At 42.3% G+C, this 21,969-nt stretch overlaps 1 protein-coding gene across 2 annotated transcripts in view; it reads right to left on the bottom strand.

Moving 5' to 3' along the window:
• Positions 1–21,969, bottom strand: part of EVA1A (eva-1 homolog A, regulator of programmed cell death) — a 202,327-nt gene that overhangs the window by 122,222 nt on the left and 58,136 nt on the right. For both annotated transcript variants that reach the window (XM_059842995.1, XM_059842996.1), the window contains exon 3: positions 13,014–13,137. In XM_059842995.1, coding sequence (XP_059698978.1) covers positions 13,014–13,137 — 124 coding nt within the window. The remainder of the gene's footprint in view (positions 1–13,013; positions 13,138–21,969) is intronic.

The raw sequence follows: 21,969 nt of genomic DNA, 5'->3' as shown, positions 1-21,969 counted from the left end.
CGTAAGTGACATACGAGAGCTGGGACTGGGTACAAAAATGCATTTTTCTCGCTCACTCTCCCAAGCAGAACTGGCCTCCTACAGATCACTCACAATCTGGTCCTAAGCCTGCTCTAACTGTTACAGTCTGGATATAATTCAGGCCAAATGCAAACATTTGTATTAGTGGGTTTCATGTTTCACCCTGAAAAATTAAACACGCTTAAATGGCCTCGGAAAGGTGGCAGTGATATTCAGCAAATGGCTTACTCCACTCTAATCCCCCATGCAGTCATTTGTAGGGCAACAGAGATTTACCATGATTAAGATATTTGCTAAGGATAATATCCCTTTTATTACTGCCTGGTTTCAGAGACACTGGCTTAAATATAACTCAGTAGAGAGAACCCAAGGAGGGAACAGCTGCAGGCTTTTCTAGACACATTTTTAAAGGTCATTATATGACACAATTGTAATTCAGCTTGGACAATTACAGGAAAACAATTATAAATGTTTCTAATAGAAAAATGGTCCCTCTCAAACAGTAAAGTCAATAAGAAGACCTTTAGTAATTATTGGATATGTACAATAATATTAACCTGTATGACCATTAGCAATTACATTTATCCAGTATCTTAAGAACGCTTTCACTTGCAGCTCACAAGAGTTTTCTGAATTATCTTGATTTGGAAGCTCAAAAATAAATGTCAATTGCCTCAATCTCTGTGAGACCTTAGACATAAAAGTTCCTAAAGATATTTTGCTTCTAACAAAATGATGAAATGCATCAATGCCAGAGGTTCACCTTGCCTAAAATTATATTTTTGAACAGCACTTGTGGAAAAAATTATGAAATTTGCTATTCCAAGTGTTCATACTTCACTTAATCAGTGCATTATAGCTGACACTATTTCCCAGATCAAAGAGCTGGAAATATATGTAAAGAGAAATCTGTTTTCTTCACAAAATCCTAAAGGATTTAAATCTTAGAATTGAGGATCTGAGCAAAGTGAATTTGTAGGAAACAGAGATGCTTTTCCCCAATTCCTTATCAGGTCAGGATCATTTCCCATGGAAGACTTTCTTATATAGGTTATAACTGTTAAATTAACATGACTGCACCCAAGATTTCACTTCAGAACCAAACTGGACATCATCTTAGCTAGCAATTTCTCTTTAACCCAATTTTTGCCTCACTCACATTCATGCCAGCTTTGTTATATGCTCCTCTTCATGCCACCCAAAAGAAAGAACATTTTTTGCCTTGAAACTCGTAACTCTTCATTATATCCACCCATTCCACCATCACCTAATTCCCTTTAGCTGACAAATAGCTATATTTAACTACTGGATGGTGGTTTGTGCTGGTCTGTAAAAAAGGGTATAGGGAGAACTCTCTTCTAGCCATTCTCTCCACGAGTAATGGTGGGCATACCTCCCATGCTTCATGTCACTCTTCCCTCCTCCAGCTCCTCCTGCACCTGTCAGGCATGGATTGATTGTAAAGTGGAACAGCAGAGATGCACAAGTGGAATACATAACCTTTTAGCCACCAGTTAAAATTCAACAAACTTTTATGGACACTGGAAACCATCCCTGAATAATAAAGATGGTGATAACGTATGTGATGAGATTTTGTTGATTTCAGCACATGTCTGGGCAGAATACTTATATTGCAAAGCCACCACAGCAATTTTTTGTGTCAGCATAAAGAGAGAAGCCAAAGTAAGGGTTAACCATGGAAATTTGAACTTTTTACTGTGGATGTAGTCACTCCAGACCATAAATCACTGAGTCACTGAGGACAGAAAGCACCTCTGGAGAATGTCTGGGCCAACCCCCATGTTTAGACCAGAGTCAACTGGAGCAGCAAGTGTCTGAGGGCCATATCCATTCAAGCTTTTAACATCTGCAAGGATTGAGACTTCACAACTTCCTTGGGCAACTTGTTCCAGCAATCCTGTTAGTCATGTGAGAGATGAGTATAGTGAGAACCTGTTTCCATCTCTTCTGTGGGAACTGGGAAAATGAGTTTCCAAGACAGTAAACCTATTAAAAAATAGGACAGACACCTCTAAACAGCATCCTTGAATAACAGCGCTGTGCACAGGACTGCCCGTGAACAACTCATCCTGGAGATATCCACCCAGTACCCTTCCTAGTAATCTGTGACCCCTGTTTTTATATTTTCTTTTTCTTCTAATCAATCAGCCAATTTCCAGGAACTTTTGTAAAATATAGAGAATACTTTCAGGAGTAGGTAGAACTAAGTCCATCCCAAAATTAAAATAAGGGAGTCCATCTCAAAGCAGTGAGAGCAAAAGTGCCTTGGACAGATTCACTGCTACTACACCCTGCAGAGAAGAAAAAATTGTATTAAAGAGTATTTTCTAGTCGATGCACCACTCAAAGGCTTTTCCCAATGCTTCTATTCCTATGTTATATACTTACTTATTTTTCATTTGAAGAAAGCATTTATTATTCCAGTATTTTATCCTCTTTTGTGCTTTGAAAGATGTAAACAGGTTCTGGCCTTCAAGATCCTGAATGTAAATCATAGATTCATGGATTCCTTAAAATGGTTTGGCTTGGAAGAGACCTTAAAAGTCATCCCATTCCAACTCCCTGTCATGGGCAGGGACACCTTCCACTATCCCAAGTTGCTCCAAGCCCTGTCCAACCTGGCCTTGACCACTTCCAGGAATGGGACAGCCACAGCTTCTCTGGGCACTCTGTGCCAATGTCTCAACACATTCAGTGTGAAGGATTTCCTCCTAATATCCAATCTGAGTCTACCCTCCTTTAAAGAGTAGATTTAGATTAGATCTGTGGTTTAAAGCCATTCCCCCTCATCTTTTCAGGGGACAAAGGTCAGAAGTTTCTCCCAATGACAAAATCCTACTATTTAGACCAGTTCACATTGCTATGGCTCCTTTCTTTTCTGTTTTCTTCTAATTTTATTTATGACATGCACTTCATATCCCGAGTTCCAGAGCTTCCTCCTATTCCATGTGACCCTGCTACTAATGAGAACTTTCTGATCATATCAGGATTTGAATAAATCCATATCAATCCAGCCAGCATTCCCTTAGGCAGGGTTGGGTGGAGAAAAGCTTTCCAGGACAAAAAAGTCTCCAGAGTCCTGGAGTACAGCCCTTGCTGTCACTCCCTCACAAGCATTGTACTGTGGGCTACCTGGTGACTCCTTCATTTCAAAGGAGTCTAAAAGGGATTTTACCTTTAATTTGGAGAATTAAAAAAAGTCAGTGTCACAAATTTATATATTTGCATGCAAATATCTTTTAATATTATTTCAGTTCAATTTTCCATTGAGAAAATTTTTGTAAAGATGGTCTCATTTAATTTTTAAGAACTGAAGTTCACCACCCTCGGCAGCCTGGCATGCACCACTTACTCCTACAGGAGATAATCTGAAACTCTGGAAGATACAATTCAGATGACAGTCCAGAATTATATTAAACAGGCAGCCTGCCAACTTCAAAAGTACCCTGAAAACTCAAGAGTGCCAAGTTTTGGAGGTCTGAAACCCTTTCGACAAGTAAGAAGATTGTTCTTTACAAACGACCTTGTCAGATTCCCTTAAAATTACACTCCTGATGCACCTATCCAATTCGCAGTGTTTAAAAGGCACCTCTTCCCACTGTCACTTTCATTAGTCTGAAGTAGTTGTCCTTTTATATTCTGCTGTGAAAAGGCTGGCAGTGCTGCAAATTAACTGCTACATTTCATTTCCAAAGTAGAGTTCAGATGCACCTAGTTGCACTTTCCTGTTGGACAAAGAGAGGTATATGGTTATCTAAGGAGAAAAAAAATAGGAAAAAAATCAAAATATGTGCACTAGACAATGAGATAGGAGTTAAAAATAACACCTGGGAGCCCAGGACAAATTTAATTCTCTTCCCATTTCTTCCATTACTGAAATTGGACTGATTTTCTGAAGCAGCTATGGCTTACTGGTGCTCTGCTGCCTAAGCCTCTGCCTCACCATTTGTTCGTCCTGCTTCCAAAGACCTGCTGGCTAAAGTTCAGTGAGATTTCACAGAAACATCGAGATGACAAATGTAGTGAAGTCCCTGTACATTTTTTATGAACTGGTAGCCAATTTCAGAAGAGAGCCAAACCAGAGCCAAAGCTGGTTGTAATCATTGCACTGTCCCACCAGTCGACCAGCATGGATTTATGACCTGTAAACCAGCCAACTAACAAACTGTAAACTGCAAACTTGGCCAGCTATCATGGACTTAAATCAGGACTAGCAACACTATAGGAGGCAACATGGGAAGCACAGCCAAAATGTTGTTCTCCAATGAAAAGATGAGAGAGATGCAATAAGGAAAAGTAGCTTAAAGATATATAAGGAAAAATACTTCATTAGCACCACTGCTCACAGCAGTTTTGTTCTGCCCTTCCAGTGATTGTATAAGTCTGGAATGATGTTGCTAAAGTTATTATTAAAATAGCTGAAAGGGAGAACTTAGTCTCATATCATTAAAACAGTCTTCTCCAGACGTTAAAATAATGGTGATAATCATTCTGACACAGGAACATTAAAGGATACCTAATTGATACTTTTACATATAACCCACTGCATTGCCTAGAGACTACAATATGGGAAAATGAGGTCCACTAGATTAAAAGCTAGTTCACTACTGTCCTAAATAATTAACTACACAGTATTCCTTCAGTGGCTTTGCCTAAGAAGAAAAAAAGAATATAGCTGAGAGAAATAGAGTAACCAAATTTCCAAAATTCATCATGGATGCTTTAGAGGTCCCAGTTCACAGATACATGAATAGCTGACAACCTCCAGTGCCTTTGAAGAAAAATCAGTGTGCAAGTTAGAAGAGCTTGATACACCATTAGTATGATGAAACATTGAAACTATCAGGAGATACCTGTTTTAAAAATGTGTAGTTAATTTGCAAACCAAGTGTAGGACAGATATTGAAAAAATAATGAGGTAATGGAAAGAGTTTATTACCATGACAATACCCCAGAGAAGATTTACTCTTCTCTGCCTTTTTCCTTTTTCTTTTTTTTTTCTTTTTTTTTTCTTTTTTTTTTCTTTTTTTTTTCCTAAAAGACATTTATTTGAGGAGAACAATTGGTCTATATTTTCAGTCTTGAATTAGTCCATATATAGGACCTCCTGCAGAAGTGCTGTATAAATTTACTTCTCTGTTCTGTGAGTCCTACACTCACAGTTTAGTCTGTGGAGTAATACAACAGATCCAAACTTCCACAGAAGTTAACTTTTGCAGCATTGCAGTTTGCTTCTAAGAACATGGTTTCTAGGGCACACTGTTCATCTCAGTTCTTCACCAGTGCATCAAAAAATCCTGAAATCTGTCATTCAGAGCTTGCAAACCTCTACCATAGTAGAGGCTGGGATTTAGACTTATGGGCTCTGTTTTCACAACTTGGCTTCCCTGTGTTCCAGTTAATTGCTCCAAGGACACTCCTGGATCTTCTGAGAAGACTCCCTGATCACTTTGCCCCTGCCAGCAGCCAAAGCCATTTCTGACACCTGCAGGACCAGCCACCATACAGCCTCTGCCCTCAGCACAGATGGGCACAACAGGTGCCACAGTGCCCAAGGATGGGCTGGATCTCCTCAGGAACACAGGGAGCTCCTCCTGGCACTGCTGTGGACTCACCTATCCCAGCACCGAAAGTCTAACCCTTCCTTTTCCTTCACTTAAAATTCATGGCTTAGAAAAGGACATTGTTATCCCTGGTTTATTGGGGGTTTTTCCCTGACCCACAGAAAACTTAAATGACAGTGGACAAAGAGAATCTGTAAAAGTCACAGCTCTGGCATTTATACAATTTAGGCAGATTTCAGAATTTGTCTTTTTTAGTGGTTCACATCTGGACACTGGAGACCTGATATAGCAAAGGGAATCCTTACATTTACATGTAGGAAACACCACAGTTTTCACTGCCTCCTTATTATGTCAATCAGGCCTGACTATTATGTTTGAAAGAAAAATGGGATTTTTTTTTTTAACTCTCCAAGGTCCAGCAGCAGTTTCATTCTCTGCAGGAGCAGGAAATTATGATTATAATAAAAATACTGTAATATAATCACATCTGTGATAATATCATATTTCCATTTATTATATTAATATATCATATTAATATTGCAATCATATTTATAATTAAACTGACAACAATCTCTGCATTTGCTGACACTGGAATCACATATTCCTGTTAATCCTCCTCCTGGCAGTCGAGTGATTAATGTGCTATAGAGATAGGGCTATTTGACAGCTCCTGAAAATCTCTGTGCATCAACAGCTTAAAACAATATTAATCATTAGCATTAGCATTTCTCTGGCCACAATTGTGGGCTGATAGATCTGCCCTCTGTTATTTACAACATTCCTTTATTTACACCTTTTCATCACCACAGCGGTTCCTGCCTGAGGTTTTATTGCCCTTATAAATTTCCACTCCCTGCACCACCTTAACAGTTTTGAAATAATACAGATAAGCAAGAGAGAGCTGGTGAATGCAGGAGGCAAAAGGCTCCTTCTGTTGCCTCAGTGGCTGGGCCAGGGGGATGTGCCCATTAAACATCCCCAACTCCATCACGCTGCTTTTGGGAAGCCTGGCCCACCAAAAAACAATGCAGCAGACAATACAGTGAACTTCTCTTGCCACCAATAAACCTGTCTGATGAAGGAGATTAATGTTTTTCTGAAAGGGTTGATGACCACTGAATTACCAATCTATCCTGGCACTAAAATCAATCACCAGCATTAAGGCGACCAGGAATACATTTAGGTCCTTCTTTGCTCTCATCTTAAACTGCCACAAAACCTCTGTTCTTTCTATAGCTCTCTGCTCTTCTCACAGCATTTTACAAATTCTGTCTAGGGAATGCAAGCCTTGAGGATGTGTGATGAGATGTGGCTTTTTAGGCTATGTTCACTGAATTTAACAGAAAAGATGCAATCCCCAGCCAAGCAAAGTCCACACAAGAGTCAATACTGAAGGAATGGGCTGTAGGAAAATTAAAAGTTGAACAAAAGGCACTCACTGCAGGCCTAGGTGGACCTTCCAAAATGTCCTTTCTAAACTTTTCAGCCAATTCAGCTGAAATCTAATGAGCAGACCTGACCATTTCACTAAAAGACATGAAATCACAACATGGAGCAGGACTCTTCACCATTCTTTGATAGTTGGAATAGCTCAGGCAACACATTCTGCTGTTTGCCCTGGCAAAAAAACTTGCACATCTTCACCATAAGGCAGACACTCCTGGGACACAGAATGGCAGTGCTGTCACTGTATCATAGAGAGCAGAAATTTAAAGATGACACTTTCATCAGAAGGTGATCTAAATGGGATTAATTCCTAATTGTTTTCAAATTCTTTTGCTTTCTAGTTAAAGCTGCCTAGGGCTGTTAAGAAAAATAAAGTCATCTGAGTAAGATTTTGGTAAGGACTTCAGGATGATCATTCCCATGTTTGAAAAACAGCCTTGACTTTTCACAATAATTAACTGGGCTTCTTAAATTTTTATCTTACATTTTATCAAATCTATGGTGAAGAGAATTAAAGCCTGCTCTCCTAAAACATGTGTCCAGCTGATTCTCAGCCCAAAGGTTTTCCAATAAATCAAAGCTAGGTTCCAAACCAGGACAAAGTGACCTCCGTCATCCCCTTTCCTCCTCCTAACGCCTTGCAAACTTTTGGCACTTCACCCTTTGCCAGCAAACGTTTCCTTCCCAGATACGTTGCTCAGAGCCTTGATGTTCCTTTCCCAAATAAATTTTTGTATTGTTAGAAAGGGATTTGAGCTGAAATTGGAGCCTAGGTCACAATCCAGGCTTTCTGAAACTTCAAAGGTTTCAGGTAGAGCAGCAAAGTTTGGATTTACACTTTGTTACATCACTGGGATGATTAGTACAGAGTAGTTTCATATTCACCATCCTTCAATTATCACATCCAGCTGCTTCACTCAGCATCTTAAAATGAAATAAAAATAATTATATTTTTTTAAAAAACATTGGATGTAGATTAACCCTTCCATAGTCCTTGAAGTCATAAGGTAAAGTAGTGACTGCCCAAGAGAAAAGTGGGAATATATCACTGTAGCATTTTATGGGAAGCTGCAGCTTTAGGCTCCTCAGAGCTGAGAAGGAATCATTCCATCCAGGACAGCGTGGCAATGTCAAAGGAGGACACAAAAGAAAGGCACTGTGTGGGGTCTCATGGAGTAAGTCAAACAAATCAGGTAGGAGCCATCTCCTTTCTCAACAGCACTGCCTGAAATGGCCACTCAGGCAACATATCTCATCCTAAGCATTTCCTCTGCAGAGCAGGGCAAACATTTATGCCCCCATTTTGTTCAGGAGCATCGACACTTTTGAAACAGCAAAGCCAAAAATTAACCAAAAAGCCACAATGGGCAAAGAGCTGCTGTGCAGGGGCAGATGGATCTCTGCTGGTGCAATAGCCCAGAGCAGCAACCAAACCAAATAAAATCAGCTACAGTGGTATTGCTGGGATGCAGAGAGGTGAACTTATTTCTTCAGCATGACTTGGGCAGCCCCACAGATCCTGTTCCCAGCCAGGATTAGATCACACAGCCCCTCCAGAAAGTCTGGCACACAGAGCAAATATTTCCTAGCTTACAATAACACACGATCTTACACAGTTCTCTGTCTCTGAAGTGAGGGGGATGAACAAACACTGAATTGTTTGAATAATATTGGTGAATCCAGATTTCAGTTAGAGGGAATTCATGTTAGTCCAATTAAATAGTATGTCAATTCCCTCTAATTATCTGTTCCTGCAGCCCACCCGGTAATTACACTTAATGGGTCTAAATCAAATCAGCATGTTACCTGGGAAATAATTGGATTTATGTGCAATTTTTTAATGATCCTGAAAGGTACCCTGGAGATTTAAGGCCCCTGTGGGTTCAGGGTTTGATCCTAGGCTTCACTGTGCTTTGGATGTGGATCTCAGGATACACTGGCCCTGATGAATGTGCCTATTCCCTGGCACTGAGGCCCACTGGTGTGGGACCACCATCCTCAACAACTTTTTTAGCTTCTAAAACAAGGTGCCCATACCCAGACTTCCCACTGGAAACCATCTCTGGCCAGTGCTAAATTCCAAACTACACCTACACTAGGAGAGAACAATTCCAGGTTTCAGTGCTGCAGCAGCACATCCCCACCCTGAGCTGCAGGGAGCCTGCAGGGGCTCTGCTGAGGCTGTGGACAGCAGGAGGATTTGCAGAGGCACCTCCAAGGGAAGAAGCACAAGCTGTGCTCTGCTGAGACCTGTACTGTGCCTCTGACCATCCCCTCAAAGGGTGGCATACATTAGAAACTAAGGCACACAAGTTATAGAAAAATAAAATAAGCCATAGAATCTTTGAGGTTGGAAGAGACCAAGATCATCAAGTCCAAACTTTGATCAAACACCACCACATCAGCTGAAAATAAAATCTAAGCTTCTCTACACTTTGATGGACCTTGGCCCTCAAGACACTTGGTAATTGCAAGTAAAACTCCCTTGCCACAAACTGAGACAGAGCAGAGTATTTTATTGATCATTTCTGATCTCCTTACACATCCTAAACTTTAAAATTAAAAGTACACATATATTGTGTATTTATTTATTTACAGGCATGGAGAATTTGCAGGACTCCCAAACTCCTGACACTTAAAAGCAGTTCCATGCACATATCTGAGTCCTGTACATGCAAGATGAATGTCCATTAGATCCCAGAGCCATCTATTTGATTAGAGGAGACCATGAATAGCACAAGGCTTCCCAAAAAACCACACAAGCAAATTCATTTCTCACTGCTTCTAGTTAAGCATGCACTTCTCTGAACTATTTAATTTAATTTCTAGAGGAGGTGAGCTGCAACACCTCTGCACAAGTTTTCCCTGCTTCCAGCAAGAGTAGTCTCTGAGGTATGAGTACAGGAGACATCCCCTCATTGCCCTGCCCCCCAGAGCCCCACCATCTGAAAAATCTTTGTCTTTCAGTTTCAGCTTGATTTACTGTCCTCCATCTCCTTGAAATTCTGCCCATGAGAAACCAAAATAGCACCTTGCCTTGTGCATGAACCCCACAGAGCACGGAGCATCGGAACCACTCGATTTCAAACGCAGGGGAATGTCAGGGAGACAAAACTGCAGTGACAGTGGCTCGAGGGGATGACTGCACCAACCCTTAATTCCTCAGCAAAGGTACAAGCAAATGCCACTAACTTCAGTTTTGCTTTCTTTCAAGGAAGTCTTTCTCTTTGGATAACTGCCTCCATTCAAAGGCCTTCTGAGGTTTGAGCATGACTCTGACAATGGAAGAGCTTGGGTATCCTTATTTTATATTAAAGATGTCCTGTCCAAACTCTGCAGGACACTTCCCAAAGTGCCTCTAACACCTGTATACAAGAAAATTCACACTCCTTTTACCTAGGTATGTGCTTAACCAAAACACATACTTCAGTGACGTGATTATAACAGGCTCCCTCAATAAGCAACAAAAAGAAATAGATATCACTATCAATTCAAGACAATTCAGGCCTTAAATAGCTTCTTATCAAAGTATTTATGTTATGTCTGCTGACAAGAAAGACAAATTCAGAAACAGAACCCAAAAACTTTTATTTGTCTTTTGCTAAAGTTATGATCAGATCCTGTGCCAGGCAGTGAGCTCTTCACAAGGACTTTGATTACAACTCTGTGCGCTCACACTTTCTGGAACAGCTCAAAACTTCATAGGACCACAGTCCTGGGGTTCAGCTCTTAAGCATGTATTCACTTACAGCTCATAAACAATAATCAAGTAGTCAATAACCCAAAAAGCCCACCAAGATTTATCATTATCCTCTATTTTTGCATTTTATGAATGCATCATTCCTCAGTCCCCTCATTAGCCTTCTTCCTACAGAAAGGTGGAAAGGCTTACTGAACTCACAACAGCACTAGATACTGTTTGTGAGACTCAAAATTAACATTTTGAATCACCAGGGAAAGGCTGACTATGACCTGGTATCTCTGGGCTAATTCTCACAAATTTCAAACATTGTTAGTAATCTAGTGGGTTCTCATTAAAAGTTTGCCCATTCACTAAGAAACAATGATTTCTGTCAGATTATTCTGTTTCACTCTGAAAAATTTGAGCTGCCTGAAAAATGTCTTGGGGAAATTTTTTCAAGCAGCTTCCCCTGCCCTCTTTCAGGAAAATCACCTACCCTATACACTGCCAAACTCCTTCTTTACTACTATATCTGTAATTATCAAAGAATGCCAGGCCATAAATATTAATGCACAGATGGGTCCTGAAGTACCTTCAGAAGTTCAGCATAGGCCTCAATAGTCAGATTTTTCAAGTGAGCTTTAATACAAACCCTGCAGGTTCAGGAGGACTTGTCAGAACACCCCTGTCAAAGAAATGCATTTCTCACCCAACAAGGGATGTTACAATCACCCATGAAAATCCCACAACAAATGCAGGTGCTTCATTACCTACTTCTGATTTGAATTCCACACAGATCTGGCCAGACCCCCACACTTCATTAGCACAGGTCTCTGCCTGCTGGGGCAAAAAGTCTTCTTCTGTGCTGCTGCTGGCAGTCTGAATGTTTCTGCTTTTGTTTTAAACCTTTTCTGAAGTCAGATCTGTTTTTCTCTCCTGTGAAAACTTTCCAGTTTTTTGTTTCTTCCCAAAAATACTGCTGCTGTGATGCTGGAGCCATGTTAGTAATGTCATCTAACAATCTTGAGGCTGGTTCTGAAATGCCATGTCCAGATTAATTGCCATAACCAGTTAATTCATAGAATCATTAAGGTTGTAAAAGATCTCTAAGATCACCAAGTCCCATTAACCCAGCACTGCAAAGTCCCCTGCTAAATCATGTCCCTAAGCACCACATCTACACACTTTTGAATACTTCCAACCACAGCAATTCCACCACTTCCCTTGGAAGAGTGGAACAAGGCAGCTTGTTCCAATGCTTGACCATGCTTTCAGTAAAGAGATTTTTCCAGTTTTTAGATCCTACCTTAACCTCCTCTGGTGCAATCTTAGGCTGTTTTCTCTTGTCATATAATTTGTTACTTGGAAGAAGAGGCTGACCCCCACCTTGGTGGAACCTCCTTTCAGGTGGTTGTAGAGTGATAAGGTCCTCCCTGAGCCTCCTTTTTCCAGCCCAAACACCCCCAGCTCCCTCAGATGCTCTTCATCAGACCTGTGCTCAAATAGAAAGCGGTCCTGTTCTCCAGCTGACATCAGTGGGCACAGTTTGTCCACATCAAACCTGATCTGTCTCCAAAAAAATGTATCTGCTTCCAAGGCCCTGATGGAGAATGGTGTCTAGGCTGTGCTAACTCCCCTGATGGGGCCAGGAATTGGCCAAGAGGGCGTTGGCTGTCCTGAGCCAAAGCTGCTCTGGGCTCACTCCTCCGCAGCACGCATGACTGCACCCCCAGTATCCAGCCCCAGTTAATTTAAACACAGCTAATGAGATCATGCAAAACACAAGGTAACATTTCCCAGCCTGATCTGGGAACAATTAAAAGTTGGCTTCTGGCACGGCGTGGGCAGGTGAGGTTCCTGTCACACCGGCAGCACCACCAGGGCCTGCCTGAGGCACCCAGCTCTGAGGGCCAGGCAAGGAGCTCCCGCTGCCCCTGGAGGGGCCGGCAGAGAGGGGACAGTCCCTCTACCCCCCAGGACAGGAGGGAAGCTGCAGGTGGGATCAGGAGAAGCCCACCCACCATGAGCTGAACACTGGCAAAGGCTGGCACTGGCACCTGCAGAAACTCGGGCTGCTGGCAAGCTGGAAGGAGGCAGAGCAGGAGCATCCCAGCAAGGCAGCGAGTGAGGGGGAAGGGGAACACTCCACCCTGGGAGGTGTCTTACACTGAAAATAGAAGTGGAAGGGAACAAGTCCTAGAAGGCCTCTCCGGTGAGTGTTAAGTATAAAAATGCTTTGGTCTCAACTGAGCAAAGATATTTGACAGAGAAATACTTACTTGGCCTGCACTTGTACCACACGAGGAGGTACTTGCCAGTCCCGGGGCAGGGGTCCGTCCCAAAGAGCCGGCTGTTGACGAGAAACTGGCAGCTCCGCCTGTCCTGGCACTCATCCAGCATCTTCTGCAGCCGGGCATAGGCACCAGAAACAGAGAAACAAAAGCACTTCAGTGTCCCTGCTAAAGGGAACATCAAACAGAGACAACCTGCAGAAAGGGAAGGCCATCCTTGCCTCCACAACCAGCCCTGGCAGGAGGCAGGTGATGGTGCCCGACACAGCGGGTACCACACGAGCCACAGACCCCGTGCTCCTTGCATTGTTTTGAGAGCAGGTTTTCATCCCCTTGCATGGGTGCAAAAGGAAGGATTTGCACTGGGATGGTCAAAGAGATTTTGAAACACTTGCATGCTATTTGATCATAAGACAGTACAATCCCAGGAAAAGCAGCTTTGAGGACATGGATCCACCTTGATAGTTAAAAGTAAAGACTTGAACTCTGGCACCACCAATCTGCTTTAGATTTCTCTGGAGATACATAATTTCAAGACAGCTCTTGTCTCAGTTATATAAAAGCTGGTAAATATATAGATATATAAATCGCTGGTATTCCAATAATTAGTAGTTGTGGTGGGAACACTCTTATACAGCCAACTTAGTCAGTTTTTAATAGGGCTCATTCCTCTTCCCTCATGATTATTACATTCTTTTAGCTAAACTCAGGAAGGGGCTGTGAGTCAGGGGGTTCTCCCACTACCAGCATTTTGGGTCCTACCCCCTTTTCTGCTTTTCCTCTAGCACTTGCTCCCCACTCCCCCATTCATAACACTCACAAAAACTCCATTTCAGAATCCTCAGGGGCAAGACATTCTGTCTCCTGCTAGAAAATAGCTTCATTAAGGAAGATTAATGATTTCTTTTAACCCTGTGATCCTCTAAAGCAGTGGTAGTGGGGGAGAATATTATTGAGTGGGGCAGTAATTAAGTTTTAAATTCAGCTGGATGGCTAGGGTGGTATTTATGTACTCCTGGAGAGCCCCTAAAGCACTAAAATTACCATAATGTTTGCCCGACACACATGAACCTGTCAGAGCATTTTGAGACCACAGAGCGAGGTAATCCACCAGCCTCGTTAAGTCCCTGTGATACAGAGCTGTGAATTCCAGCCCCAAAACAATTAATTTTCACTTGCAAGGAGGCACTGGAAAATCCTTCCTCAGAAATTTCCCTAGGCTCCCCTGGTCTCTTTTGTCTTCTCTCTGTTCACTTTTCTTACACCCACCTCGATATTTGGGCTTTCCCACAATCTTCTCCCTGTGCCATTAACATAAAGGCTGTTCCTGCTCAACCATGTGCCACCCAAACCAATTTTCTCTCTGCTTCAGTGACTACTTTCTATTTTTGAGTTCTCCCTGAATGTAATATATAGAATCTTTAGCAGTATAACTCTGAATGTCATGCTTTGAACAACAGCTGTTCCAGTTTCAAGTGCAATTTGAAGCTGCCTCATTTGCAGTTGCTCATAACTTCCTACAGCTTTCACCTTTTGGGCTGACACATGCAAGAATTCATGCCTGCCTCAAGTCTGACCTTTATTTTAAAGTTCAAACCAAAACAATCCAGGCCTTTTCTAGCAGGCAGAGAACATATGCTGTTGTTTTCCACTTACAAAGGTAATAAAATGTAGGCATTTCATTTAAAAATACAGGATTTAGGATGGAAAGGCTGAGAGGAGGTGCACACTGAAGGAGGTGCCTGGGAGCATTAGCCCCAGCTTGACCATCACATTAAAATGCATAGAAAGAGCATATTCTTTCCTCTAGGCTCATAAGGGTTGGCTGCTCACTCAGCATGTGAAATTTAATTTAATGCAAAATCCAGTGAGTTGCAAAGGAATTTAAGCAAGGATCCAGCACAGATAACTCTTTTCATCTCAAAAAGCAAAGAACAACTGAAACAATTCTGCAGGGCTACACATATGGAGAGAAATTCTCTCCAAATAATTTGCACCTGAAAGGATTTTCTGGTACTGGACAGACATGCTTACATACAACTAGAATTAAGAATATTAAGCATGGGAAAAGAAGCAGGACCCCAAATGTTTCCTTCCCCTCTAGGGAAGCTTTCTCCCCTCAAAGGCAGCAGGCTTGGATTTTGAACTACAAACCTGTTCGCAGCAGACGGGTGGGCATTTCAAGACCCTTCAGCTTTGTGTCATGGGTGCTGTTAAAACCAGTTGGAAAACCTCCCTGGGTTTTCTCAGGAGCAGAGACTGAGTTAGGCCAACAAGAAAACAAGTTTGAAAACCTCAGCTGAGATACCTCAGCAGCAATTTTTCATCTGTCCTCAGGCTCAGCATCAGGAACAAGGACAACAACTCACTGACCTCAGAGAACCACAGACATGGGCAGCCTTCAGGTAGTGCCACTTTGTCTTGGCTCTGCTCTAACTTTTGGCAGCTCTTGCTTATTCCTTGTATTCCACATAAGTGAAACCTCCTGAGTTTACTTCCAGTGGTATGCAAAGGGTAGAAGAGGGCAGCAAAAAACAAAGCCTTAGGGAGAAATTTGTAACTAAATTAAGGAGCAAAAGTCACCCCTGCCGTTGTGAAAGCACAGAAAAAAAGTGAAGTATTCTTGGGTCTCAATATGCCATTTACTAATTTGTTATAGTGTTTAGCTACAGTTCCAATTTAATTTGACAATAGCCATGACTGAAAAGTTTCACGGGGGGAAAGAAATCAATATTCCTTTTCATTCATTTAACTCTATTTTACCTCCCCACAAAGGGCAACATTTTTTCCGGAAAATCTAAAAAAATCATTAAGATTTCTGATTTCCTGTACACAGTTTGAGTAATGTTTTATGCATAATGAAACATATCCATAAAAAGTAAAATAAAAAAATTTGTATGTTCAATCCTTAGTGAAATACATCAGGAAAAAATGCAGGGAAAATAACCTCTAGTTGGCAGTGCATTTTCTTGATTAAATATTTTTTAAAATGTTGTTACACCAGTCTGAATGTTAACTTAAAAACTTGAACATGTAACTTTTACCATCCTTGTATGCACAGAAATTTTCTTTCCCACTGCTTTCATCAGCATGTGCTATGTACCAGCATCTTCTTAAACAATGTGCAGAACATGTATGACCAGATGATTCCCCAAAGGTACAGCTCCCTGCAGGTCCACAGGTTCTGGTCTTTACCAGAAGCCAAGACCTTGGCTTTCTGGCCTTACTCTCAAAAATCATACATACATCATACATATAGTATCAGAGCTCTGGCAGATGTCAGATGCTTTTTCTGAAGTATTTGCAGATTATCAGGTAGACTGACACCAGGAAGGTTGGGAGTTCACTTGGTTGTTTGGGAATGTCTTGAGCTCACATGGTTTTTGCTCAGTGGATGGAAAAATGTAGGTAATTCATTCTATGTTTTCCTTGTTGTTCTGGTTGTCACTGTCAGCTGAAAAGGTGGGAAAACACAACCACAAAACCAGCCAGAAAGAGGCCCACAAACAATCTGGACTTGCACAGGAGCAGCAATAGGCCCACAGAACTGCCCCTAACTGGGAAGTACAACCAGTTTCTTATGTCTCCAACTCTGGTAGATCCCTGAATAAAGCCAAATAAAGTCACCTCAGTTTAGATTATATTATAACAATCACTCCAACTGAGGAAGGTGGAGGAGGAATTCAGGAATTCCTGTCTGGCATGAAAGGGGAGGGAAGACACATTAATTGCACTGTGCCATTTTATAATTGTGTTACAGTGGTAAATCAGGCCTGAGGGCTGACAGCCAGTGCTCAGGAGGGAAACTGCAGCTGTTTAAACCCATTCCACTCCCTGGTTCATGACTGAGCTAAGAAGCTGCAAGATTTAGAGGAGATAAGAGAGCAAGAAAAGTGAATTCAAGTAAAACAAACACTAATCTAACCCCTGTGATTTATGCCCTGGATTAATCTCCCTGTGGTGACCTGGGTCTTAAAGCAAGGGCAGCCTCAAGCTCAAAATCATCTTTCAAGTAGCCACTGCAGATGAAACAGCATTCTCGTGCTCATTTTGTTGTGCTCATTAGCTAAGTAATTGCTTGTTCTCATTAGATAACAACCTTTTAAATGAGGAGCTGGATGTGAGCTCTGCAAGGAGGCCATCCCCAGCCATTCCCAGGGGTGTGCTCGTTTTTAGCCTGTCTCTTCAAATCAGTCTTCAAAAAGTGCTTCCCCTGCATGCTTAAAATAAACCACAACTGAGCTTACACCCAAGGCAATTAAACTTATCTCAGTTCTTGGTCCCTCAGAGCAGTTCAGAGATTCAACACACTTAGGGTGAAACTTTGGGCCCAGAGAAGCCAATGGTGAAACTCAAAGGGAACAAGGGCTTTGCCACAGGGCTGCTCCCTGTACAGCCTCCATCTTCAAAGGACCATAAGGATGACTGCAGGGCATGTCAGTCATGCATGAAATTACACAGAGGAGCCCTACTAAATAATTGCCCAAATTGTGTGTTGCTGGGGAGAGTAAATCACAGAGCAAACTGCAGGAATGTATCAGAACGATGTGCAAAGCACACAGCTTTGTATTAAGAATTTTATGCAGGAAGATACAAGTAATTTTAAGTATTTTTTGATCAAATTCAGTCCAGGCTATGGACATTATGGTAGAGTTACACCAGCACTTATATTGGTGCACCTCCAGAATTCTTGTAATGGGAAGAAGTAAATGCAACAAACAAGGCAGCGTGAACTCTCCCTACAGCACAATGGCTTCATGTCACATTTCATTTGAATTTTGATACTCTTTTGTGTACCCTTGCACACTGGTAATGCTTTAAAACATGCTATAAACTTAGTGCTTTCAAGCTGAAAACTTATTTACATGTCCTGTTTCTGAACATTGAACATTCATCTCCATTCATGCAAATTACTGAAGTCCATGGAAGAAAAAGATTTTCCAAGAATCAGCAACAGGGAAGCACAGACTACATGAGGAAGTGAAATCCATGCTGATGAGGTGCAGGTGACCTGCCTATGGCTTCACTGAGCCACCTTCCTAGGCTGCTCCACTAGAAACTAGTTCAGCTTTGCCCAAATTACTGCATTCCATGTGTGCATTGCTTGAAGAAGAGATCGAGGCCCTGAATCTTGATCTATAGCAGGTTTTAGTGCTCTTATCACTCTCCCATGGACTTTGCTGTGCTCACAGCAAAGTCAGCAGGAGGGAACTATGCCCACATGTTTGGTGATTCATATAAACATACCAGACTGTGAAATAAAGGACTGAAAACTGGGCATGCATTCCCTGTCACCAGCTCTGCTATGGGGGTAGTAGATGCCAGCAAGACAGTAGAGCAGACAGCAGTGGGCTGGGATGTTAAAACACCAGCAGGATTCACCAGTGCTCCTCTGGCAGGGCTTTGAAAGAGCCCAGAAACAGCAATACACAAAGAGCAGCAACATGGTCATCAAATAGAAGGACCTGATAAAAGCTCCATTACAAATATCACCTAATTAACATTACCTACATTTCCTAACAGTAGGAAACTTAATCTGTATGCAGGGTCAACTTCAAAGGGAGAGGAGGTCTAAGCTAAAGAAATACAAAAGGATGCATAACCAAAAGTCATGGGATTAAAGAAAGGGAAAGCTTAAAAGACAAAGTGGAAAAAAAATCCCTGTGAGCAAACCATTACACTGTCAAGCAGGGTCTTAGTGGCAATGATGGAAGCCCCATGACTCGGAAAGTTTAAATTTAGAGTAAACAAAGCATTAGGAGGCTTACACCCTGGGGAGCAGTCCTGCCTCATCAGGGAGACAGGCTGCACTGACCACCTCTGCCTCCAGTGCCTCCTCTCCTGCAGGACATAATCACTCTGCTCTGATGAGCTGCTTCAGTCATGCCAAGGATTTCACAGACACAGCAATTTAGAGATTGTCTATGACCTCTGCATCCAACAGTTCTACTTGCAAATAACTAGCTGGAGGAGCCACATGCCAGAGAGTTCTATTTCAGCTTAGGCAAGATTCATGAATGAAATAGCACTGGTTATGTGATTTTTAACAGCAACTTTGGCAGTGCCGAAAACTCTTCTGGACCCTGAGCTCACTGCTCACCAACCTCTGCAAAGTAATGAATATGGTCTGAAAAAGAGTTGCCCACACTGCTCTTTAGTTCACTGACATTTTTGAGACTGAAACTTTCCTTGTTCAAACTGCCTAGAAACTGTGGAGTTCTAAAATTCAATATAACAATGGGTTCTCCTCCCAGTGGTACTGATGACCATTATTCTTCCTTTCTACCAATTTCTTCTGTCTTTCCTCCGACCGTCATCATCTTCTAGATGTTCAGAGTAATGAGAAAGGGCTCATTTTTATTCCTGTTTAGGCCACTTAGGGCTGTGACATCAGTGGGACCATGCAATATCTGGTGACTGGACATGTCAGGAACCATTGTCCTTGGCCTGCCAAGAAAGCTGGAGCAGTTAGGAATGTTTCCTTTTACTTGGTATTTTACCTTTAATCCAGAATAACTGGGCATGCAAGGAATCTGCTCTTTTGCAGGGCTGCTGAAGCGACAGCAGGAGAAGGTGGCCACAAAGGTGTCCTGTCTCTCACTCAAAGGACAAAAGGAAATACCACATCAGCAGCACTAGTGATCCTTGTCACCAAGCACTGGTTGTCCTGGATAGTGTTGAAAGAGACCCAGGGCACAGGCCATGCCCACACTCCCTCCCCAGATTAGCTAATCTTTCTAAGGAGAGCTGGGATTCAGCTTCAGAGCACCTTCTAAGCACAGCTCCTCTTGGGGAAACAAGTGACATGGCATAATATTGCCCTTGGAAGAGCATCTATCTGCTGATTTCAGTACCTGTACATATGAAGAGAGAAGTTAGTCCTCAATATCTTTGGTAAATATCAGGGAACGGAAGCACAACAAATTAAGTGGCTCTCCAGGGTTTTCTTTTTTCATTACAAATAAACTATGGTTTTATTTTCTGCCAATTTATCAAAATGAGAAAATTGCAGATAATCAGCTGTAAAGTGTAATTAAGTTTTCTGGTAATAAGCAATAACTTTAGCCAACCCTTTTACATTCTTCCATACAGATCTCAAGTGTTTCATTGCTGAAAACAAGTGGCATCAGAAACACTGGTCCAGAATTCAGCCTTCCAGTACATAAAGGGGACTTACAAGAGGCTTACAAGAAGGGTGTGCAGACATACAGTGAGGGGGAAAGGCCTTGAAGTGAAGAAGGGTAAATTTAGATTAGATACTAGGAAGAAACTTTACTCAGAGCGTAGTGAGGCACTGGAACAGACTGCCCAGTTCTGGCTGTCCCATCCCTAGAAGTGTTCAAGGCCAGATTGGATGGGGCTTTGGGCAACCTGATCTAGTGGAAGGTGTCCCTGCACATGGCAGGGGGTTGGAACAGGATGATCTTTAAGGTCCCTTCCAACTCAGACCATTCTATGAATCTGTGATGATTCTATGAATGTCCAAATTCTTTGTGCATTTGGAAAGCTCCCACTGACTCTGACATTACAGTGTTAGAACAACAGAAATGTGTAGTGTGGGGTCACTGGGTCACTGCCCTAATGTCTCATACACACTGTCTTATTATTGCTGAGTGGAGCATGCCTGGGTTCGTCCGGCCTTAGTGCACCGAGCTAGAGGTGACTGCTGGAGATGTTTCACCTCAGAGACACCTTTGGCTCGCTGGCAGTTGCAGTCAGGCACTCAGAATGAGCCCAAGCAAAGTAGAAACTCAGTTTACCTCTAGTGGAAAAAGTTCAGGTGATGGTGAAGAGAAAGAGAGCGGGTTTTGCCAGAGGGTTAAATCCAGAGTTTATTCCAAGGTGATACAGTTCTGAATCTCGGTAACAGCTCCAACAGACCCCAAGCGCGTGTTTCCAGCGCCTTTTAAACTCACAGGGAGGTGGGAGGGAGAGGATAGGTGAGCCACCAACGAGGTGGGAGGGGGAGGGTCTCAGGGGACAATGACACCTGGACAGGCCAATGACCCCAGGTCTGAGAAACATCTTTTGAACTTCTGCCAATCACATGATGCCCTTGCTGGAATGTGGAACTTGACAGACAGCAATTAGGAAGAGGGCAGGGGGAAGGGAAGGAGGAAGTAGTCACAGCTAAGGGACAGGATATAACTTCACACCACAACACTGTCTTAAGTGGTCTGCAAATAAAACAAGTGACTAAAGCAAGGAATCCGGCAGGAATTAAGCTTTATGTGACTGGCAGCCAGTCACATAAAACTGAATTAGTAGTGGTTCTCCCAGTGTAATCAACTCCTTCTTTTCCCTTTTTAACATAGAAACAACATCTGAACTGGACATTTACAGTGGAGAGAAATTGTAAATGGGAGATTACATGCACAGCTAGTGTTTGCAGGGCACAGTTAATAAATGCTCCTCACACTCTCTCCAGACCACTCTCCAGAGAAGCAGCAAATTTATACAGTCATGGGTTTGATTAGACACAGTGATTTTATATACTTAGTTATGAAGGGTTTGGTTTGGCTGACTTTTTCAATTACTGACAACCAGAATATACACACAATTGGTCCTGCCTGTAGCAGCCATATATCTGAGTTGCAAAACCACAAAAATACACGCAATTTCCTTGTCTACAGCTTTCCAGTTTTCCTACACACATGCATTTCCTACCAGTGAGCTGCAGGCAGCTTGCCATTCAGCTTGTGGAGAGAGGCCTCACCCCCTCCAGAACTGAGAGAGAAGATGAGATTCATCTCTGCCATTTGGACTCATCCTACCCTGGACAACCACAACACATGGAGGGATCAAAGCCACACCTGGGGGCACCAAAGAGGCTGTGAGTCTCCTCCAAAAAGGCTCAGGAACTTGCCAAAGGTGTCCCAAGAAATCTGTGGCAGAAGAGAGAATGTCAGCTGCTTTCCCAGCACATCTGCATCCCCCAAAATGG

This window comes from Haemorhous mexicanus, chromosome 3, assembly GCF_027477595.1.
Source record: "Haemorhous mexicanus isolate bHaeMex1 chromosome 3, bHaeMex1.pri, whole genome shotgun sequence".
Classification (NCBI taxonomy): domain Eukaryota; kingdom Metazoa; phylum Chordata; class Aves; order Passeriformes; family Fringillidae; genus Haemorhous; species Haemorhous mexicanus.
The sequence above is the reverse complement of the archived record's forward strand: the minus strand, read 5'-3'. Positions and strand labels throughout refer to the sequence as shown.